The 21,552-nt window shown below is 41.5% G+C and overlaps 1 protein-coding gene across 1 annotated transcript; it reads left to right on the forward strand.

Moving 5' to 3' along the window:
• Positions 1-238: 238 nt before the first annotated feature.
• On the forward strand, positions 239-21,020 carry LOC129657373 (rho GTPase-activating protein 20-like). Its single transcript, XM_055587552.1, has 6 exons — positions 239-247; positions 1,774-1,935; positions 7,087-7,196; positions 7,716-7,896; positions 9,089-9,220; positions 20,949-21,020. The coding sequence occupies exons 1-6, from the start codon at positions 239-241 to the stop codon at positions 21,018-21,020; spliced, it is 666 nt and encodes a 221-aa protein (XP_055443527.1).
• The last annotated feature ends 532 nt before the right edge of the window (positions 21,021-21,552 follow it).

Genomic DNA, 21,552 nt, shown 5'->3' on the forward strand with positions numbered 1-21,552 from the left:
ATTTTGGTTTCTGTAACCTTCCTGAGAAGGGGAGTTCTGAGAGATCAAGTGTTCTCTTCCAAATCTACTCCCAAATGAAGAACTCTGACTTTGTCCGATAAGATTCACAACATTACTTCAAAGAATAAGATCTGATTTAGGTACTGCAGAGTCAGAAGGCAACTACAAGATGAAAAGATACTCTCATCCATTCCGCTGATTTCAACAAAGACCATCTATACAGCTCAGAGCAGTTAACATGGACTCTGTAAGTTAAAGTAGTTAGAGAAGGTGAGGTTGAGAAAAAGAATAACAGCAGTTCTTGACAGATCACCTTTATGAGGCGAGAAGGAGCAGCAGTCAGATTAGTGAGCTGCTGCCCTTACCCAAGTAATGAGGAAGTATATAGAGGCACGTATGTGGAAAGATCCTGTCTTAAGGGGGCCTGTTCTTCTGCAAGGTTGTTCAGAGTAGTTATCTCTTAAAGAGCTGCGGCAAAGAATTCTGGAGATCAGCCACAGGCTGGGACCGGCTGGGAGATGGGCAAAATCCACCCTATGTCCATTTTTCCTTTGGGTGAGAGAGTACTTGTTTTGCATAGAATGGTGGGGAGGTCCTGGAGGCGAGTTTGAACTCCAGGCTATTTTGAGCCGTGTAGCTTTCCTTCGGACTCTGTGTGTAAGAATCTCTGAGAGTCCACCTCATCCTCATATGTCTCCTCGTCTCCTCCGTTGAGGCCCACACAAGTGTCAAGTCTTCTTCAGCTGAGTCTACTCCCTCTTATAATGCAAAATTTCTCACACGGATGTGATATGTAACCCAGGTGTTTAAGTATAAAGTACGCATCCTCTGGCAAAGATGAATCATTTGCTCCTGACAGAATGTGTCAAAAGAGAGTCACAGAGTTTGGACTGTGTTATATCAAATTAGTGTATTGAACTGTAAGCATTAACTCTTGTTCACTGTCCACTATCTCTGCAAGCACTACACTAGATGCAGGGAATTTTATAGTATATATGAAGACATGTATCATACTAGCTACATGCCAGCTACTACCCCAGACCTTGCGTCTTTTACAGAAAATTTAGGTGGTAGCCATGAGTATCAACACCCCCACTTCATAAATGAAAAACAAAAGAGCCTCACCCAAGTAAGTGCTATGCCCAAAGTCACACAGTGGATGACTGGCATAACAGATTCCACATTCCTTGAAAAACCTGGCTCCAATATCTGTTATCTCTCTTAACTATGCAGACTGTGAGGACATGAAAATAAGGAAAAGGAACTAGAAAAGCTGATGAGAAAGGAATGTCATCGGAAAGGAGTAGAGGTGTATTGAGCTTGATATTGAGGGGAGGGAATACAGGAAACAGGAATGAATGTGCTGGACAGTCCCAGGAAGGGCAATAAACAAATGGAGCATGAATATGGCAAAAAGATTTCAACACTTAGCAAAGAGCATCTATAATAGGGAATAATGAGAAAGGAGTGGTGAAGGAGGAGAGGGTGAATCTACAAAGGCCTCAAAGCAGAGACGTTTAACACAGTAAATTCACTGAAACAGAAAATCTGATTACACAAGTGTTTAAAATGTTTCAGTGTATGAATGTCAAATCGATTGTTGGGTTGAAGATATATTTAGAGACACTGAAGAAAAAATTTCAAATTGACTTCGGTGCTGTTCTAGAACTGTACCCTCATATACCACAGCTCTGTCAAAACAGGAGCAAGCTTGTGCTCTGGGCTTCTAGGCATGAAACGTCCCACAGTTTTCTTTTCTTTCCTTCCCTATAGGATATGCTTTCCTTTATCAATCAAAAAGGGCCATTCACAGAAGGTATCTTCAGAAATTCAGCCAGTATAAAATCATGCACAGCCCTACAGAAGAAACTAAACTGTGGAGACTTAGTCAACTTGAATGATGAACCAATTCTTGTGATAGGGTCGGTCTTAAAGGTAAGGAAAGTTTGAGCATTATCCACACACGGTAAATCTGAAGCTATATGACTGGCCCTTCAGTATGAATGCCCAAGAACCCTAATAGGCATAAGAGAGGAAGGATCTGAAAAGTGAAAAACACTTCACAAAGCCAAAACTGAAGGAAGGTACCTCAAATGTTATAAGCTCTATACATTAGATATTTTCCTTTTTCATTGCACATCTTGACTCCTGAACACTCCATGAAAAAGAATAATAATACATTTCAAAATACACACTTACACATTGAGTGTTTACCAAAACAAGCTTCCTGCTTTGGATGACTTCCTCATCACCTTCCTAATGAAGGCCACATTTCCAAAAGAAAATTCATATTAAACTTTTGGAAACAGTTAACAGAAGCAACTTCCCAGGTGGCTCAGACAGTAAAGGATACTCCTTCAATGCAGGAAACCTGGGTTCCATCCCTGGGTTGCAAGGATCCCCTGGAACAGGGACTGGCATACGACTCCAGTATTCTTGCCTCGAGAATTCCATGGAGAGTGGAGTCTGGCAGGCTATAGTCCATGAGGTGGCACAGAATTGGACACGGCTGAAACAACTTAGAATGGATGCAGGACAGATGTTTAGTCTCTATGGTAAACTCGTGTGTTTAGTGTGTGTGTGTGTGTGCGTGTGTGTGTGTGTCTGTGTCTGTGTGTGTTAGTCACCTAGTCGCAGCCGACTCTCTGTGATCCCATTGACTGTAGCCCAGCAGACTCCTCTGTCCATGGAATCCTCCAGGCAAGAATACTAGAGTGGGTTGCCATGCCCTTCTCCAGGGGATCTTCCTGCCAGGGATCGAACCTGCATCTCTTGCATCTCCTGCATTGGCAGGCAGGTTTTTTACCACTAGCACCACCTGGGAAGCCCATTTGGCTTACAATGGATCAAAAAACGCTTAGTGAGGCCACCAAAATCTCTGATCACTTCATCATCCTTCCTTCCCCTGTGTCTCAATGCCTTTTACTTGAAAATTACTGTAGGGATGACGCCACCATTTGTTCCTCCTTTTTCCTCCTTTTATCTCCCTTACTGCCTTTAATGGGCTTTGTTAACACTTGTAAGTTTAACCCACCACACAAGGTTACAGTTACATGGTAACCAGTTTTAATACATGCCTAATCTTATAAATCTTATTTTTATTTTTTTTAAATTAATTTTATTTTTTAAACTTTACATAATAGTATTAGTTTTGCCAAATATCAAAATGAATCCGCCACAGGTATACATGTGTTCCCCATCCTGAACCCTCCTCCCTCCTCCCTCCCCATTCCATCCCTCTGGGTCGTCCCAGTGCACCAGCCCCAAGCATCCAGTATCATGCATCGAACCTGGACTGGCAACTCCTTTCATACACGATATTTTACATGTTTCAATGCCATTCTCCCAAATCTTCCCACCCTTTCCCTCTCTCTCAGAGTCCATAAGACTGTTCTATACATCAGTGTCTCTTTTGCTGTCTCGTACACAGGGTTATTGTTACCATCTTTCTAAATTCCATATATATGCGTTAGTATACTGTATTGGTGTTTTTCCTTCTGGCTTACTTCACTCTGTATCATAGGCTCCAGTTTCATCTACCTCATTAGAACTGATTCAAATGTATTCTTTTTAATGGCTGAGTAATACTCCATTGTGTATATGTACCACAGCTTTCTTATCCATTCATCTGCTGATGGACATCTAGGTTGCTTCCATGTCCTGGCTATTATAAACAGTGCTGCGATGAACATTGGGGTACACGTGTCTCTTTCCCTTCTGGTTTCCTCAGTGTGTATGCCCAGCAGTGGGATTGCTGGATCATAAGGCAGTTCTATTTCCAGTTTTTTAAGGAATCTCCACACTCTTCTCCATAGTGGCTGTACTAGTTTGCATTCTCACCAACAGTGTAAGAGGGTTCCCTTTTCTCCACACCCTCTCCAGCATTTATTACGTGTAGACTTTTGGATCACAGCCATTCTGACTGGTGTGAAATGGTACCTCATAGTGGTTTTGATTTGCATTTCTCTGATAATGAGTGATGTTGAGCATCTTTTCATGTGTTTGTTAGCCATCTGTATGTCTTCTTTGGAGAAATGTCTATTTAGTTCTTTGGCCCATTTTTTGATTGGGTCATTTATTTTTCTGGAGTTGAGCTGTAGGAGTTGCTTGTGTATTCTCGAGATTAGTTGTTTGTCAGTTGCTTCATTTGCTATTATCTTCTCCCATTCTGAAGGCTGTCTTTTCACCTTGCTAATAGTTTCCTTTGATGTGAAGAAGCTTTTAAGGTTAATTAGGTCCCATTTGTTTATTTTTGCTTTTATTTCCAATATTCTGGGAGGTGGGTCATAGAGGATCCTGCTGTGATGTATGTCAGAGAGTGTTTTGCCTATGTTCTCCTCTAGGAGTTTTATAGTTTCTGGTCTTACATTTAGACCTTTAATCCATTTTGAGTTTATTTTTGTGTATGGTGTTAGAAAGTGTTCTAGTTTCATTCTTTTACAAGTGGTTGACCAGTTTTTCCAGCACCACTTGTTAAAGAGATTGTCTTTACTCCATTGTATATTCTTGCCTCCTTTGTCAAAGATAAGGTGTCCATATGTGTGTGGATTTATCTCTGGGCTTTCTATTTTGTTCCATTGATCTATATTTCTGTCTTTGTGCCAGTACCATACTGTCTTGATAACCGTGGTTTTATAGTAGAGCCTGAAGTCAGGTAGGTTGATTCCTCCAGTTCCATTCTTCTTTCTCAACATCGCTTTGGCTATTCGAGGTTTTTTGTATTTCCATACAAATTGTGAAATTATTTGTTCTAGCTCTGTGAAGAATACTGTTGGTAGCTTGATAGGGATTGCATTGAACCTATAGATTGCTTTGGGTAGTACACTCATTTTCACTATATTGATTCTTCCAATCCATGAACATGGTATATTTTAAAAGTGAGTGCAACAATCAAAATCTGTTTGGAATTTTGCAAAATTCAATAGATTTATACAAAAAATAGACTGAGATTGAAATGATACAGCTAAATCACAAGTGTGTACATAAATTTCTACCAGGGTGATAACACAACAGAAAGAAAAAAAATTAATCAATCCCTCTTGGTACATGTAAGCAGCTATGAACAAAAATATTTTGATGTAGTAATAACTACACACAGGTTATTAAAATTATCTTAGAAACCAAATAACATATGGTGTTTCCTTGTCCCCTAATAATGGTCGATTGTATGATAATAGCCACAGTGCAGATATGATTTAGAGTTGACCCCTACTACACTTGACCCATAATAATACACACTAGGTATGCAAATAGCAAGTAGAGTGCCACCCTCTCAAAGGTGCACACTTGGAACTGATTTGACTTTTGAGCAAGTGTTACTAGGCTCTTGTCTGTTTCCATGCTATAAGCACAGACTAGTAAGAGGGTGGCTACTTATGAGTACAGGTCTTAGACAGTCCCACACTTTTCTCTTCCTAAAGTTGATTGATCTTGGTGGGGAATCAAACCTTGCAACTTTGACCTTGAGAATACCATATGTCAAAGCAACCATGGAGATGGTCTAAATCAGAAAGGAATGTATAGTCAGAACCACATTGAGTTTTTCAATAAACTGTCTATAAACAGTGGTCCAATAGCAAATACCCATGGCATATTCTGCATGAGTCATGTCCTGGCTTAACCATACTCAGTCTGACCAATCGATTCTACAGCACAGGGTTCAGGAGAGAGAAGAGACACACTCCAAGTGCATGTAGTTTGGCACACAAAGCATAGGCCCTGCTGCACACTCCCAGACTCCCAGAAGTCAAAGCCAGATGACATGGTTGAATGGCATCACCAACTCCATGCACATGAATTTGAACAAGACCCAGGTGTTGGTGATGGACAGGAAAGCCTGGTGTGCAGTCCATGGGGTCGCAAAGAGTAGGACAGGACTGAATGGCTGAACTGAAATGGAGTGCTTCCTCCTTCCAAATGTACTGCGGACACTCCATAAGAAGCCTAGTGAAACCCTGATGACCATGATTGGATACTGTGTACCAATTACAAGAAAAACTAAGAGAGGACTGAGACTTTGTACATTATCTTCATACTCTGTCCTCAGTACTCAAGAGAGTGCCTGACACAAACAGCAGCTCAACAAGTCCTGAAACAAGCGAACACTAACAGGATTACAATCATGATAGTTGCCTTAGAAACACTGCCTAAAGAAGATACTATTAAGAGAAGTCAGGCTGTATATTAAGACCAGTGGAAGCAAGTTGTGCCTTTGAAACTGGCAAGGCAATGCAATCATTTCCCCTCAGTCTTGCACAACAGGTTACAACTTCATCTATTTTAATAGGCCCCATTCTACAATATTAAGACTTGGTCATCAGGATAGTTTCCAGGCCTCCTCTTCGGAAGCTGACATTTGCATATTCTATCCCACAGGTGTCAAGTTGCAATGTTTATAATTTTCAGTTTCCTCTTTGGGTGGATATATTCCATTCAAAGAGTTGTAAGGGTAACATGTAGTTTACCATTGGGGCTTTTGATTTATTTCTAACACCTGCTGCTTAAAAGTCTGTAGAACTGAACTTTTATATGATTTTTTTTTTAAAGAAAAAGATTGAAGCTATTTCAATACTAGCTTTTTCCCAACAGCACACATACTTCAGGTTTTCTGTTAATATGTGTATAAGAGCATGTAGAGGTGTAATTTTGTTTGGTTTATTTCAGAACATCTCTTTCTTGAATCACGAGCAAGCATGTGTCTGAAGTAAACAAACAAAATGGGCATGTGCGTTTCTTTTCAAGAAACTAATAGGATTTAGGACGAGTTATCACTAGAACTTGCCAGTTTGTACTAATGTGTTACCATGTATACAAAGAGTAAGTTCCAGGCGACAGAAGGAGCTTTAGCTTCATTCTCACTGCAGCCCAGACTCTGCTTTTATGCTTCTAATTTTAGTTGGGGAAAATCCATCCAGTACTCCTGGGTGTGAAAGGCTGTGGAGAATGACAGCCAAGCTCTGTGTGAATCAGTCTGCGTGGCTGTGAAGGAATTGTGGACTGAATTGAATTTTTCCACTAAATATTTTCTTTGCAATTTCTCCATTGAATTTATCCTAAGAATAATATTTACTTTTTGATTTATATAAGGATTTTCTTCAAAATATCCAAGGAAGCATATTTTCAGCCAGTCTGTATGATAAATGGCTTGATGTTATTGATCAAGGGAACAAGGAGGAGAAAATAACCAGGACTAAGAGGTAATGATGCAATAATTACTCAACTCTGAGAAAATATAACCAACATTCTCTTAGGAAAATATTAGCTTATAGTTTAGAGTAAGTCCTCTAAAATAATGATCAGTATCACGGGGTTTCACTTGATCATGCCCATGGAAGCCAGTTTGAAGAGAGATGAATGCCTTATTGGTGACACTGTAATTGCTATTTTTCTCCTAATCTTATTAACATGGAATGCTTGACCATTTTACACCTTCTGAATACATGAAACTGTTAGAGATGAAATCCACTGGTCTAAAATGAGATGATAAAGAACCAATCCGCCAGTGGTATGATCTTAAATACAAACACATAACTAACCAGAGTAGGTCTAACCTGGTTCAGGAATTAAATTCAGTGAAACACTTTTGTATACATTCATGCCTGGAACTGTGACAATGCACTGTGTACATCGTATAAAAAGAAGTCCTTTGTTCTCTGTGTTTCCACTTACTAAGCAAAATGACTCGCTTTATTTATAAGTGTTTTTTCTGTCCTTAGGCTTCTAGACCAGCTGCCCAGAGCCAATGTAGTTTTTCTGCGATATCTTTTTGCAGTTTTACACAATATTGAGCAACATTCCTCATCCAATCAGATGACAGCTTATAATTTATCAGTGTGTATATCCCCAAGCATTCTTTGTCTGTCTAATTCTGGCAGCTCAGAAAACTTCACCAAACAGGTAACGAGATCTCTCATTTTTATACCTTGCAGAGCAGAGTCCCCATCTTGAACCTGAAGTCTGTAGTAGTAACTCTGATGAACCAGTTTTTAAAGTGCACATTTTAATTACACTGCCTTGGAGTGGCAGAGTCCTACTCTGGTTGGGCATGGGAAGGTGTATTATAACTGAGAACAGTTGACTCACTTCCCCTTTGCCACCCAAGAGACTAAACGATAGAGAGGTAAGAGTAGTATGATATGATACAAAAAAACTTGCTTTGAAATCGGAGAGCCAAGGTTCAACTATCAGCCTAATCACTGAGGGTGTACAAGCCTCCAAACTATGATTTCATCATTACCCAATGATGACAACACCCAATACATCTGGTCACTGTTGGCACATCTTGGCGGCCTGGGCAATATGAGCACCTGAGGCTCCACACATAACTGGCCGCACTCTGCCAGCTGTGGCTCATTCAGGAAAATACTTGGCTTCTATTGTGTCTCTGCCTGAGGATGAGTAAGCTAGTAAAATATTTCAGAATATCCTAACAGAGCCACAACATGCCTAATAAGATCACAGCTCTTCTCCAAGCTCCCCCGGACAGCAAGTGTGAGGCAAGGGAATGTGCTAAGACAGACAGACATGTTTTTTCTCCAGATGCGTTCTTTCCTCACAAAACCCCCGGCCCACACAGAAACCTCTGCTACCCAAGTTTCAGACATTTCTTCACTGAAGTGAAAATCACAATTGGTGTTGTATTCGATACTTTATAAATTTTAATAATAGGAGATATATAAAATCTATCTCAATAAAACTAGAAAAAATTTTATTAAAAATAAATAAATCTTAATAAGAGAACATACATTTTTGTTCCAAATATCCTATGCAGGCTACTTAAAAATCATCCTAGCTTTAAGCATGTTAACCATCATTACAAAATTTTAGCTATTAAACCAGGCTACATAGTATAACTTTAGCCCACTGACTAAAATAATTTTAAAATTTGAGGCCAAACTACTCTTCAAAGTATCAGTTATGTCTTAGAAAAAGCTGATGTTTATATACTTATATAGTTTTTAGCCAAGTCTGAATTTTTCTAAGATTTCTTTTGCACTTTTTGTTAGAGCCAAGACTCATGGATGAAATGTGATTTACTATTACACCATATGTACAGTAATACCCAGTTTTTTGCCCCTTTGTGTTACAGATTTCTTTCATACAATTTCTCATTGAAAACTGTCTCAAGATATTTGGAGAAGATATCACTTCTCTCTTTGGAGAGACCTCAGTGAGTTCTGATAACAGTGATATCACTGATATTACCGATAACAGTGAGAAGGTTGCAGGTACGTGAATAATGTAACTGGCTTTGATGCCAAAGACAGCAAGGCTGCCAGGGGTCAATGGGAGATCCTAGAGCCCAAAGCACATTCTAAGGGCAGTAATTTCCATCTGCTCCAAGACATGGGAAGTTTCCCACTTGTGAGATCAAAGCAAGGTTAAGACTGTTCTGATTACAAAAAGCAACTAGTACAGCTTTAGGAGACATCACGGTTCGTTGAGTTCAGTTCAGCTGCTCAGTCGTGTCCGACTCTTTGGGACCCCAAGGACTACAGTGACCCCAAGTCCTTGGGGTCGAGGACTGCAGCGTGCGAGGCCTCCCTGTCCATCACCAACTCCCAGAGCTTACTCAAACTCATGTCCTTTAAATTGATGATGCCATCGAACCATCTCATCCTCTCTCGTCCCCTTCACCTCCTGCCTTCAATCTTTCCCGGCATCCGGGTCTTTTCCAATGAGTCAGTTCTTCACATCAGGTGACCAAAGCATTGGAGTTTCAGCTTCAGCATCAGTTCGACTGCTATATTTGGGGTGGCCTTTCTGTATTCTGGCAGCTTGTGGCTACTTTTTATTGTGTTGGTTCCTCACTGTGGGTGGGGTTGTGTAAGTGGCTTTTCAAGGTTTCCTGCTTAGGGAAGATGGTGTCCCTGTTCTGGTGGGTGGAGCTGGACTTCTCTCCGGAGTGCAATGAAGTGTCCAGTAGTGAGTTTTGAGATGTCTAAGGGTTTGATGTGAATTTGGGCAGACTGTATATTGATGCTCAGGGATATGTTCCTGCGTTGTTGGCGACTTTGCGTTGTATGTCTTGCTCTGGAACTTGTTGGCTCTTGGGTGGTGCTTGGTTTCAGTGTAGGTATGGAGGCTATTGTATGAGCTCTTATCCATTACTGTTCCCTGGAGTCAGCAGTTCTCTGATGTTCTCAAGTTTTGAACTTAAGCCTCCTGTCTCTGGTTTCCAGTCTTATTCTTAGAGTAGCCTCAAGACTTCTCTGTCTGTATACCACCGATCAGAAAACATCTAGGTTAATGATGAAAAGCTTCTCCACAGTGAGGGACACCCTGAGAAGTTCACCAAGTTAGATGGAGAAGAGAATAAGGAGGAGGGAGATAGAGTTGGCCAGGTGAAGAAGAGGGGGCTCAAGGAGAGAGAGCAAGCTTGCCAGTAATCAATTCCATATGTGCTCTCCACAGTCTGGACCCCTCAGAGAGGTTCATGCAGTTACACAGAAAAGAGGAGGAAGAAGGAGACAGAGGGGACCAGGACAAAGAAAGAGGGAATCAAAAGGAGAGAGACATATCCAGCCAGTAATCAGTTCCCAAAGTGTTGTCCATAGCTCGGAATACACAAAGAGATTCACAGAGTGGGTAGCGAAGAAAAGGGTGAGGGAGGAGATAGAGGCGACCTGGTGGAGAAAAAGGAGAGTCAAAAGGGGCAGAGAGCAATCAAGGCAGTGGTCAAACTCTCAAGTAAAAATGGGTAGTGAAGATTGGGTTCTTAAACGTACAAAATTGATAACAAATACCAAAAAGCACACATGAAAAGTCTACAGTAAATGTTAGAGGCTCCCAAATACAGTATTAAAGAAACAAAACAAAGTCACAAAAAATGATATAATATATATATGAATTTTGTATTAAAAATAGGGTCTTTTTTTTGAAAGGTAATAGTAGGTTATAAAAATTACAATTAAAGAAGTAATAGAGGACTTAAAAATTAAAAAAAAATTAATCATAATAGTAAAAATATATCGAGGAATTTCTCTGGAGTTGTTGTGGGCAGTGCGGGGTTAGTTCAGTTTCAGATAGTTCCGTGATCCAGCTTATACTTCTCAAGATCTCTAGGCCACTTCCAATGTAGTCAGTGCTAACTACAAGGTTTTAATCTGTTGCACCTGTCTTTTCCAGAGCGGTTGCCTCTGTTTATTTTAACTTCTGTTTGCTGGTGTTTTCAATGTCTAACTTCTGCCCTGACTCAAGGGGGCGAAGGTGGTCACTTATTTAGGCTCACTTATTCAGTGGTGCTTTGGGGACGGAGGAGCACTGCAAACAAATATCCCTGGCGTGTGCTTACAGTGTCCTGGCCGCACTGGGTTTGCCCCCGCTCACAGTGTGTGTGCTTTCCCAGTCTACACTGCTCAGGCTCCAGGTTGCTCTGCCTGCAACTGTCTGAGGCGGGCCCTGGGTTGCGTGCAATTCCTAGGTCTAAGCTGTTCAGGTTCAGGTTCTCAGGTACTCCACAAAGGCATAGACTCGATCGGGCCTGGCTTTTCTGCCCTTCCCAGGTCCGAGCAGCTCAGGCGACCAGGTGCTTAGCCAGCACAGTGCCCCCCAGGTGTGGTGTGTCTTATCACCTCCCCCATCCCAGCCGCTCGATTTGCTGGGTGGCAGCAGGCCTGCCCGTCTCAGGTGGGCGGTGTGTCTCTTCTGGGGAGCTGATCTCTGGCTGCGACCGTCCCAGCGGATGTCAACCGCCCAGAATCCCAACAAGTCTCGGTTAGCAAATGGGAGCCTACTTGCAGTTTTGTAGAGGATGCCTCTCTGGGGCTGAGATTGCCCCTTTCAGGCTCTGGCTGCCCCCGCCTGCCTCTCTGTCTCTGGTGGGAGATGAGTCAGTGCACAGCCAGCTAGCTCTGCTCTGGTGTTCTCTCAGTCCTCTGCTCTGTGAGTGGGCCAGGAAGTGCCCTAGATTAGGGCATTTCAAAGGATAGTTTTTTTTCTCGCTCTCTGGCTATCCCACAATTTGGGTTGCTATCTCACATTAGCTCCCGCAGATTGCCCTCAGGGCACTCAGGCCTGGTCCTTACCCTAAACAATGCAGCCCGCACCTCCCTGATCAGGCCCCCCACTTGCTGGTGGCAATTGTGAGTGTCTAGACTAGTTCCCTGCTGGAAGTTGATGATAGGCACGTAATCTGTGGGGTTTCTTTATTTCATTCTTTCTTTTTCCTGCCCGTTATGTTACCCTCTGAGATTCCAAAACTCCCCACTGACCTGCCAATGAGAGTGTTTCCTAGTGTTTCGAAACTTCTCCTCTTTTAAGACTCCCATCCCAGGACAGATCTCTGTCTCTACCTCATTTGTCTCTCTTTTTCTCTTCTATATTTTGTCCTACCTCCTTTCAGAGACAATGGGCTGCCTTTCTGGGTGCCGGATGTCCTCTGCCAGCATTCAGAAGTGGTTTTGTGGAATTTGCTCAGCATTCAATGTTCTTTCGATGAATTTGTGGGGAGAAAGTGGTCTTCCCGTTCTATTCCTCTGCCACCTTAGGACCGCCTCTGAGACTTGAACTCTGGATTCTACCTCCACAGCAAGCTCTCGTTCCATTCTGCTTCAGACCTAGGTTGCAAATGGAACTGGGCTGAATGTTTATATGTCTGTTTGTTTTTAAGTCTTTCCTCTTGCAATTATCCCTGCTAGCATTCCAGTATTGTCCCATTGACATTTCTTTCTCTGAAAAAAATATCTTAATAATTTAGCAAGTACTGAGGCCAGAATAGAATTTCTACTTAAAGTATTTATATTCTTATCATTGTTATTCTATACCCACAAAGTTACAAGATTTCATTTTATAACATTCAAACCCTAATTTGAACATGAGGAAAAACACTAAACTAAAACTTGCCACGATACTTTAAAAAAGATGAGGTTGTAAAGTTAACCTGTTTAACAGTCACTGGCAACCCACTCCAGTATTATTATCCAGCAAGTCCCACGGACAGGAACCTGACAGGCTATAGTCCATGAGGTCGCAAGGGTTGGACATGACTGGACAACTAAGCACCATACTTTTCGTGGCTATAATATATATTTTTATTGGTCACAGAGCCAACAAGAACTCTAACACCAACCAATGTACATTACGAAAGGTCCATCTAGGCCTGAAAATGAAAGCATAGGCCTTAAGGTCTATTTTGCTTTCCATCTATGCTTATAGGCTAGCTGGCCATATAGCTTTCTACCAACTGATAGAGCTCTCTTCCTAAGAGTATTCTTATTAAAGCTGAACAATGAATGAATACATTTGAAATACATGAATACCTGTGGGTAGATTAGAAATAAAAGAATCAGGTTAAGAGTAGGGAAACCAGGGTGCATAAAGCAACTCAACCCATATAAACCAGTATCTTTTTAACATTTGTACATATTAATTAGGAGAATCTCTTCCTGAATTTAAGAATGCATTTGCTTTCTTCATTCTCTCCTTTGAAAATGATGGTGGTATGAATGTCAGGGCAGGAAGAGCCTAAGGCAAAGTGATGGCATTCCTTGAGGAATGCACACCTTCTGGAGGCTGCACAATCAAATGGAGAATGGGGGTGGGGTCTGCTTAGGGGGAGGTGACTGATGTCTAGGCTGCCTTAGGTCTTCTGAAGGAGGGAAATCACCTTTACTAAGGCTGCTATGTGCCATGTCTTGTGCTGGGTAGTACATTATGTTATGTAGTCCAGTGAGGTGTAAGTAGCATCATTTATGTTACATTTGAGCAAACTGACGCTCAAAGAGTTTTAGGTAACTCATCCAATTAAGAGGCAGAATAGGAGCCTTCTGGTTCTCTCACCCAGCTCCACAAGTGGTTCACTCACTTGAATGGACATGGTGACGCACTCACTATGTCTCCGAAAGGCAAATGGATGGGCATTTTAAAAGATTTGGTTAAATTCTTCTGTTTATTTCTCTAAAACTGGGCTCCTCTAATTGACTTCTGTAGCTGGTTATTTAAGCAGGTTATTTAAGGAAATATTAAGCAGGTTTATTGAGCAAATATCAGGAAAACATTCATAGCTGGGCACTAGACACTTTGAACTCAATTTTTCATTGCTGATCACTCTTATTTGAAAAGCATTCCTTTGACAGGGGCTGTTGGTAGGTAAAATTCACCTCTGGGTTAGCTGAGTAAGGTGTCACACAAAAAATGGCCAGCTGTAATCTTACCACTTTGTCTGCAAATAATGACTACTTATCAAGGACCCTGAGGGCAGGAAGTCATCCTTGGAGCTGACTGAGGTGTGTGGCCTCCCAGAGGAGAGGTCCAGAGGCTGACTGATAAGCACTGTCAGACAGGATGTCTCATGAAAAGCGATTCTTTTTAAGGGAGAAAATTGGGCGTGACTGGGTACTCAGAAAGCCAAACAGGTAACTGAAAGAGCAAGGAAACTTCCTACAAATGCGGCTTAATTTGAATATTAAATAATTTTGGCCTTTCAAATGAAATCTGAAACCAGAATCCACTGATAACACTTCACATTAGGAAACCTGTATAACTATAGGTTAAGTGCCTCATGACACAGGGCAAAGGGAATAGAGAGCACTCTCTGGGGGAATACTGTCACAGGGAGAGTCAACCCTGAGTCTAACCACGCCTCTAGGTTTAACTACTGCTTTGCAGAATATGGGGAAGAAGAACATGTTAACACCACAAGGATGCAATTAGCCTGCTTCAGAATGAGGGGAATGCTATATAACAAATGGTTCAGTTTCTCTCTTTCAGCCTCTGCCATGAACATGCTGCTGAATGTAAGTGGTGGAAATCAGGCTAAATAAGCTAAACTACTAGTAGTGAAAATCTCTCTTCTACATTAGTTTCAGATAAGAAGACACTTAGGCAGAGTTCTCTCCAAAAGTGGGCCTTTGGGTGTATATCAAGGACCTGCGAGGACAACCAACACGCGTGTCTACCACCCACAAAGCCAAAACAGCTCTTTGGAGCTGCTCTTGAGGATGTATGTGATAATGACACCCTGCCCACCCCAATTCTGGTAGGTCTTATTTTGGTTTCTGTAACCTTCCTGAGAAGGGGAGTTCTGAGAGATCAAGTGTTCTCTTCCAAATCTACTCCCAAATGAAGAAGTCTGACTTTGTCCGATAAGATTCTTAACATTACTTCAAAGAATAAGATCTGATTTAGGTACTGCAGAGTCAGAAGGCAACTACAAGACGAAAAGATACTCTCATCCATTCCGCTGATTTCAACAAAGACCCATCTATACCAGCTCAGACCAGTTAACATGGACTCTGTAAGTTAAGGCAGTTAGAGAAGGCGAGGTTGAGATAAAGAGTGAGAGCAGTCCTTTACAGATCACCTTTATGAGGTGAGAAGGGGCAGCAGTCAGATTAGTGAGCTGCTGCCCTTACCCAAGGAAAGAGTAAGTATATAGAGGCCTGTATGTGGAAAGCTCCTGTCTTAAGGGGGGGGGGGTGTTCTTCTGCAAGGTTGTACAGAGTAGTTATCGCTTAAACAGCTGCGGCAGGAATTCTGGAGATCAGCCAGAGGCTGGGACCGGCTGGGAGCAGGGCAAAATCCACCCAATGTCCATTTTTTCCTTCGGGTGAGAGAGTACTTGTTTTGCATAGAATGGTGGGGAGGTCCTGGAGGCGAGTTTGAACTCCAGACTATTTGGAGCCACGTTCATTTCCTTCAGACTCTGTGTGTAAGAATATCTGAGAGTCCACCTCATCCTCATATGTCTTCTTGTCTCCTCCCTTGAAGTCCACTCTAGTCTCAAGTTTCGTTCAGCTGAGACTACTCCCCCTTATGATGCAAAATGTCTCACACGGATTAGATATGTAACTCAAGTGTTTAAGCATAAAGTACGTATCCTCTGGCAAAGATGAATCATGTGCTCCTGACAGAATGTGTCAAAAGAGAGTCACAGAGTTTGGACTGTGCTATATCAAATTAGTGTGTTGAACTGTAAGCATTAACTCTTGTTCAATGTCCACTATCTCTACAAGCACTAAACTAGATGCAGGGAATTTTATGGTATATATGAAGAAATTTATCATACTAGCTACGTGCCAGCTACTACCCCAGACCTTGCGTCTTTCACAGAATATTTAGGCAGTAGCCATGACTATCATCACCCCCACTTCATAAATGAAAATCAAAAGAGCCTCACCCAAGTATGTGCTATGCCCAAAGTCACACAGTGGATGATTGGCATAACAGATTCCACATTCCTTGAAAAACCTGGCTCCAATATCTGTTATCTCTCTAACTCTGCAGACCGCAGAGGACATGAAAATACAGGAAAAGTAACTAGAAAGGCTGATGAGAAAGGAATGCCATTGGAGAAGGAGGAGGGGCTTATTGAGCCTGATTTTCAGGGAAGGGAATACAGGAAACAGGAATGAATGGGGTGGACAGTCCCTGGAAGGGGAATAAATGAATAGAGCATGACTATGGCAAAAAGATTTCCACACGTAGGGAAGAGCATCTATAATAGGGAATAATGAGAAAGGAGCGGGGAAGGAGGAGAGGGTGACTCTACAAAGGCCTCAAAGCAGAGACGTTTAACACAGTAAATTCACTGAAACGGAAAATCCGATTACACAAGTGTTTAAAATGTTTCAGTGTATGAATGTCAAATCGATTGTTGGGTCGAACATATATTTAGAGACACTGGAGAAAAAATTTCAAATTGACTTCGATGCTGTTCTAGAACTGTACCCTCATATACCACAGCTCTGTCAAAAAAGGAGCAAGCATGTGGTCTGGGCTTCTAGGCATGAAATGTCCCACAGTTTTCTTTTCTTTCCTTCCCTATAGGATATGCATTCCTTTATCAATCAGAAACGGCCGTTCACAGAAGGCATCTTTAGAAAATCAGCCAGTATAAAATCATGCAGCGTCCTACAGAAGAAACTAAACTATGGAGACACAGTGAACTTGAATGATGAACCAGTTCTTGTGATATCGTCGGTCTTAAAGGTAAGGAAAGTTTGAGCATTATCCACACACGGTAAATCTGAAGCTATATGACTGGTCCTTCAGTATGAATGCCCAAGAAACATAATAGGCATAAGAGAGGAAGGATCTGAAAAGTGAAAGACATTTCACAAAGCCAAAACTGAAGGAAGGTACCTCAAATGTTATAAGCCCCATACGTTAGATATTTTCCTTTTTCATTGCACATCTTGACTCCAGAACGCTCCATGCAAAAGAATAACAATATATTTCCAAATACCCACTTACACATTGAGTGTTTACCAAAACAAGCTTTCTGCTTTGGATGACTTCCTCATCACCTTCCTAATGAAGACCACATTTCCAAAAGAAAATTCATATTAAGCTTTTGGAAACAGTTAACAGAAGCAACTTCCCAGGTGGCTCAGACAGTAAAGAATCCGCCTTCAATGCAGGAAACCTGGGTTCCATCCCTGGGTTGCAAGGATCCCCTGGAACAGGGACTGGCATATGACTCCAGTATTCTTGCCTCGAGAATCCCATGGACAGTGGAGTCTGGTAGGCTATAGTCCATGAAGTGGCACAGAACTGGACACGTCTGAAGCAACTTAGCATGCATGCAGGACAGATGTTTACTCACTATGGTGAACTCGTGTGTTTAGTGTGTCCGTGTTTGTGTGTGTGTGTCTGTGTGTCTGTGTGTGTTACTCTTCTACTCGCAGCCGACTCTCTGTGATCCCATTGACTGTAGCCCAGCAGAGTCCTCTGTCCATGGAATCCTCCAGGCAAGAATACTAGAGTGGGTTGCCATGCCCTTCTCCAGGGGATCTTCCTGCCAGGGATCGAACCTGCATCTCTTGCATCTCCTGCATTGGCAGGCAGGTTTTTTTTTACCACTAGGTCCACCTGGGAAGCCCATTTGGCTTACAATGAATCAAAAAACGCTTAGTGAGGCCACCAAAATCTCTGATCACTTCATCATCCTCCCTTCCCCTGTGTCTCAATGCCTTTTACTTGAAAATTAGTGTAGGGATGACTCCACCATTTGTTCCTCCTTTTATCTCCCTTACCATCTTTAATGGGACTTGTTAACATTTGTAAGTTTAACCCACCAACCAAGGTTACAGTTACACGGTAGCCAGTTTTACTACGTGCCTAATCTTATAAATCTTATTATTAAAGCGAGTGCAACAATCAAAATCTGTTTGGAATTTTGCAAAAGTCAATAGATTTATATAAAAAATGGACTGAGTTTGAAATGATACAGCTAAATCACAAGTGTGTAGTTAAATTTCAACCAGGGCGGTAATACAACAGAAAGAAAAAATTAATCAATCCATCTTGGTGCTTGTTAGCAGCTATGAACAAAAATATATTGATGTAGTAATTACTACAGACAGGTTATTAAAATTATCCTAGAAACTAAATAACTTATGGTGTTTCCTTGTCCCCTATTAATGTTCCCTTGGATGATAATAACAACAGTGCAGGTATGATTTAGAGTTGACCCCTACTACACTGGACCCATAATAATACACACTAGGTATGCAAATAGCAAGTAGAGTGCTACCCTCTCTAAGGTGCACACTTGGAACTGATTTGATTTTTGAGCAAGTGTTACAAGGCTCTTGCCTGTTTCCATGCTATAAGCTAGTAAGACTAGTAAGCTTACAGACTAGTAAGAGGGTGGCTACTTATGGGTACAGGTCTTAGACAGTCCCAAAGTTTTCTCTTCCTAAAGTTGATTGATGTTGGTGGGGAATCAAACCTTGCAACTTTGGCCTTGAGAATACCATATGTCAAAGCATCCATGGAGTTGGTCTAAATCAGAAATGAATATAGAGTCAGAACCACATTGAGTTTTTCATTCAACTGTGTATAAACAGAGGTCCAATAGCAAATACCCATGGCATATTCTGCATGAGTCATACCCTGGCTTAACCATACTCAGTCTCACCAATCGATTCTACAGCACAGGGTTCAGGAGAGAGAAGAGACACACTCCAAGTGCATGTAGTTTGGCACACAAAGCATAGGCCCTGCTGCACACTCCCAGACTCCCCGAAGTCAAAGCCAGATGACATGGTTGAATGGCATCACCAACTCCATGCACATGAATTTGAACAAGACCCAGGTGTTGGTGATGGACAGGAAAGCCTGGTGTGCAGACCATGGGGTCGCAAAGAGTAGGACGGGACTGAATGGCTGAACTGAAATGGAGTGCTTCCTCCTTCCAAATGTACTGCGGACACTCCATAAGAAGCCTAGTGAAACCCTGATGACCATCATTGGGTACTGTGTACCAATTACAAGAAAAAGTATGCGAGGACTGAGACTTTGTACATTATCTTCATACTCTGTCCTCAGTACTCAAGAGAGTGCCTGAACAAACAGCAGCTCAATAAGTCCTGAAACAAGCGAACACTAACAGGATTACAATCATGATAGTTGCCTTAGAAACACTGCCTAAAGAAGATACTATTAAGAGAAGTCAGGCTGTATATTAAGACCAGTGGAAGCAAGTTGTGCCTTTGAACCTGGCAAGGCAATGCAATCATTTCCTCTCAGTCTTGCACAACAGGTTACAACTTCATCTATTTTAATAGGCCCCATTCTACAATAGGAAGCCTTGATCATCAGGATAAAGTTTCCAGGCCTCCTCTTCGGAAGCTGACATTTGCATATTCTATCCCACAGGTGTCAAGTTGCAATGTATCTAAATTTTCAGTTTCCTCTTTGGGTGGATATATTCCATTCTCAGAGTTGTAAGGGTATCATGTAGTTTACGATTGGGGATTGTGATTTATTTCTAACACCGGCTGCTTAAAAGTCTGTAGAACTGAACTTTTATATGATTTTTTTTTTTTTAAGAGAAAAGGACTGAAGCTATTTTGATACTAGCTTTTTCCCAAAGAGCACACGTACTTCAGGTTTTCTCTTAATATATGCAGAAGAGCATGTAGGGGTGTAATTTTGTTTGTTTTATTTCAGAACTTCTCTTTCTTGAATTACGAGCAAGCATGTGTCTGAAGGAAACAAACAAAATGGGCATGTGCGTTTCTTTTCAAGAAACTAATAGGATTTAGGATCAGTTATCACCAGACCTTGCCAGTTTGTACTAATGTGTTAACATGTACACAAAGAGTAAGTTCCAGGCGATAGAAGGAGCTTTCATTTCATTCTCACTACAGCCCAGACTCTGGTTTTGTGCTTCTAATTTTAGTTGGGTAAAATCCAACCAGTACTTCTGGGTGTGCAAGGCTGTGGTGAATGACAGCCAAGCTCTGTGTGAATCAGTCTGGGTGGCTGTGAAGGAATTGTGGACTGAATTGAATTTTTCCACTAAATATTTTCTTTGCAATTTCTCCATTGAAATTATCCTAAGAATAATATATACTTTTTGATCTATATAAGGACTTTCTTCGAAATATCCAAGGAAGCATAATTACAGCCAGTCTGTATGATAAATGGCTTGATGTTATTGATCAAGGGAACGAGCCGGAGAAAACAACGTCGACCCAGAGGTAATGATGCAATAATTACTCAACTCTGAGAAAATACAACCGACATACTCTTAGGAAAATATTAGCTTATAGTTTACCGCTATGTCCTCGAAAATAATGATCAGTATCATGGGGTTTCACTTGATCATGCCCATGGATGCCAGTTTGAAAAGAGATGCATGCCTTATTGGTGACACTGTAATTGCTGTTTTTCTCCTAATCTTATTAACATGGAATGCTTGACCATTTTACACCTTCTGAATACATGAAACTGTTGGAGATGAAATCCACTGGTCTAAAATGAGATGATAAAGAACCAATCCTCCAGTGGTATGATCTTAAATACAAACACATAACTAACCAGAGCAGGTCTTACCTGGTTCAGGAATTAAATTTAGTGAAACATTTTTGTATGCATTCATGCCTGGAAATGTGAGAATAGACTGTGTATATGGTATAAAAAGAAGTACTTTGTTCTCTGTATTCCCACTTACTAAGCGAAATGACTCGCTTATTTATAAGTGTTTTTTCTGTCCTTAGGCATCTAGACCAGCTGCCGAGAGCCAATATCGATTTTCTGCCATATCTTTCAGCAGTTTTACACAACATTGAGCAACATTCCTCATTCAATCAGATGACAGCTTATAATTTATCAGTGTGTATATCCCCAAGCATTCTTTGTGTGTCTAATTCTGGCAGCTTAGAAAACTTCACCAAACAGGTAACGAGATCTCTCATTTTTATGCCTTGCAGAGCAGAGTCCCCATCTTGAACCTGCAGTCTGTAGTATTAACTCTGATGAACCAGGTTTTAAAGTGCACATTTTAATTACACTGCCTTGGAGTGGCAGAGTCCTACTCTGGTTGGGCATGGGAAGGTGTATTATAACTGAGAACAGTTGACTCACTTCCCCTTTGCCATCCAAGAGATTAAACGTTAGAGAGGTAAGAGTAGGATGATATGATAGAAAAGAACCTGGCTTTGGAATCAGAGAGCCAAGGTTCAACTCTCAGCCTCATCCCTGAGGTTGTGCAAGCCTCCAAACTATGATTTCATCATTACCCAATGATGACAACACCCAATACATCTGGTCACTGTTGGCACATCTTGGCGGCCTGGGCAATATGAGCACCTGAGGCTCCAC

The sequence above is a fragment of the Bubalus kerabau genome, chromosome 7, assembly GCF_029407905.1.
Source record: "Bubalus kerabau isolate K-KA32 ecotype Philippines breed swamp buffalo chromosome 7, PCC_UOA_SB_1v2, whole genome shotgun sequence".
Classification (NCBI taxonomy): Eukaryota; Metazoa; Chordata; class Mammalia; order Artiodactyla; family Bovidae; genus Bubalus; species Bubalus kerabau.

Bases quoted from the DNA above. Each gene is read 5' to 3' on its own strand.
- LOC129657373 (XM_055587552.1), top strand. The intron at 7,197-7,715 runs GTAATGATGCAA...TTCTGTCCTTAG, and splicing joins AAAATAACCAGGACTAAGAG to GCTTCTAGACCAGCTGCCCA. The intron at 7,897-9,088 runs GTAACGAGATCT...TTTGTGTTACAG, and splicing joins CAGAAAACTTCACCAAACAG to ATTTCTTTCATACAATTTCT.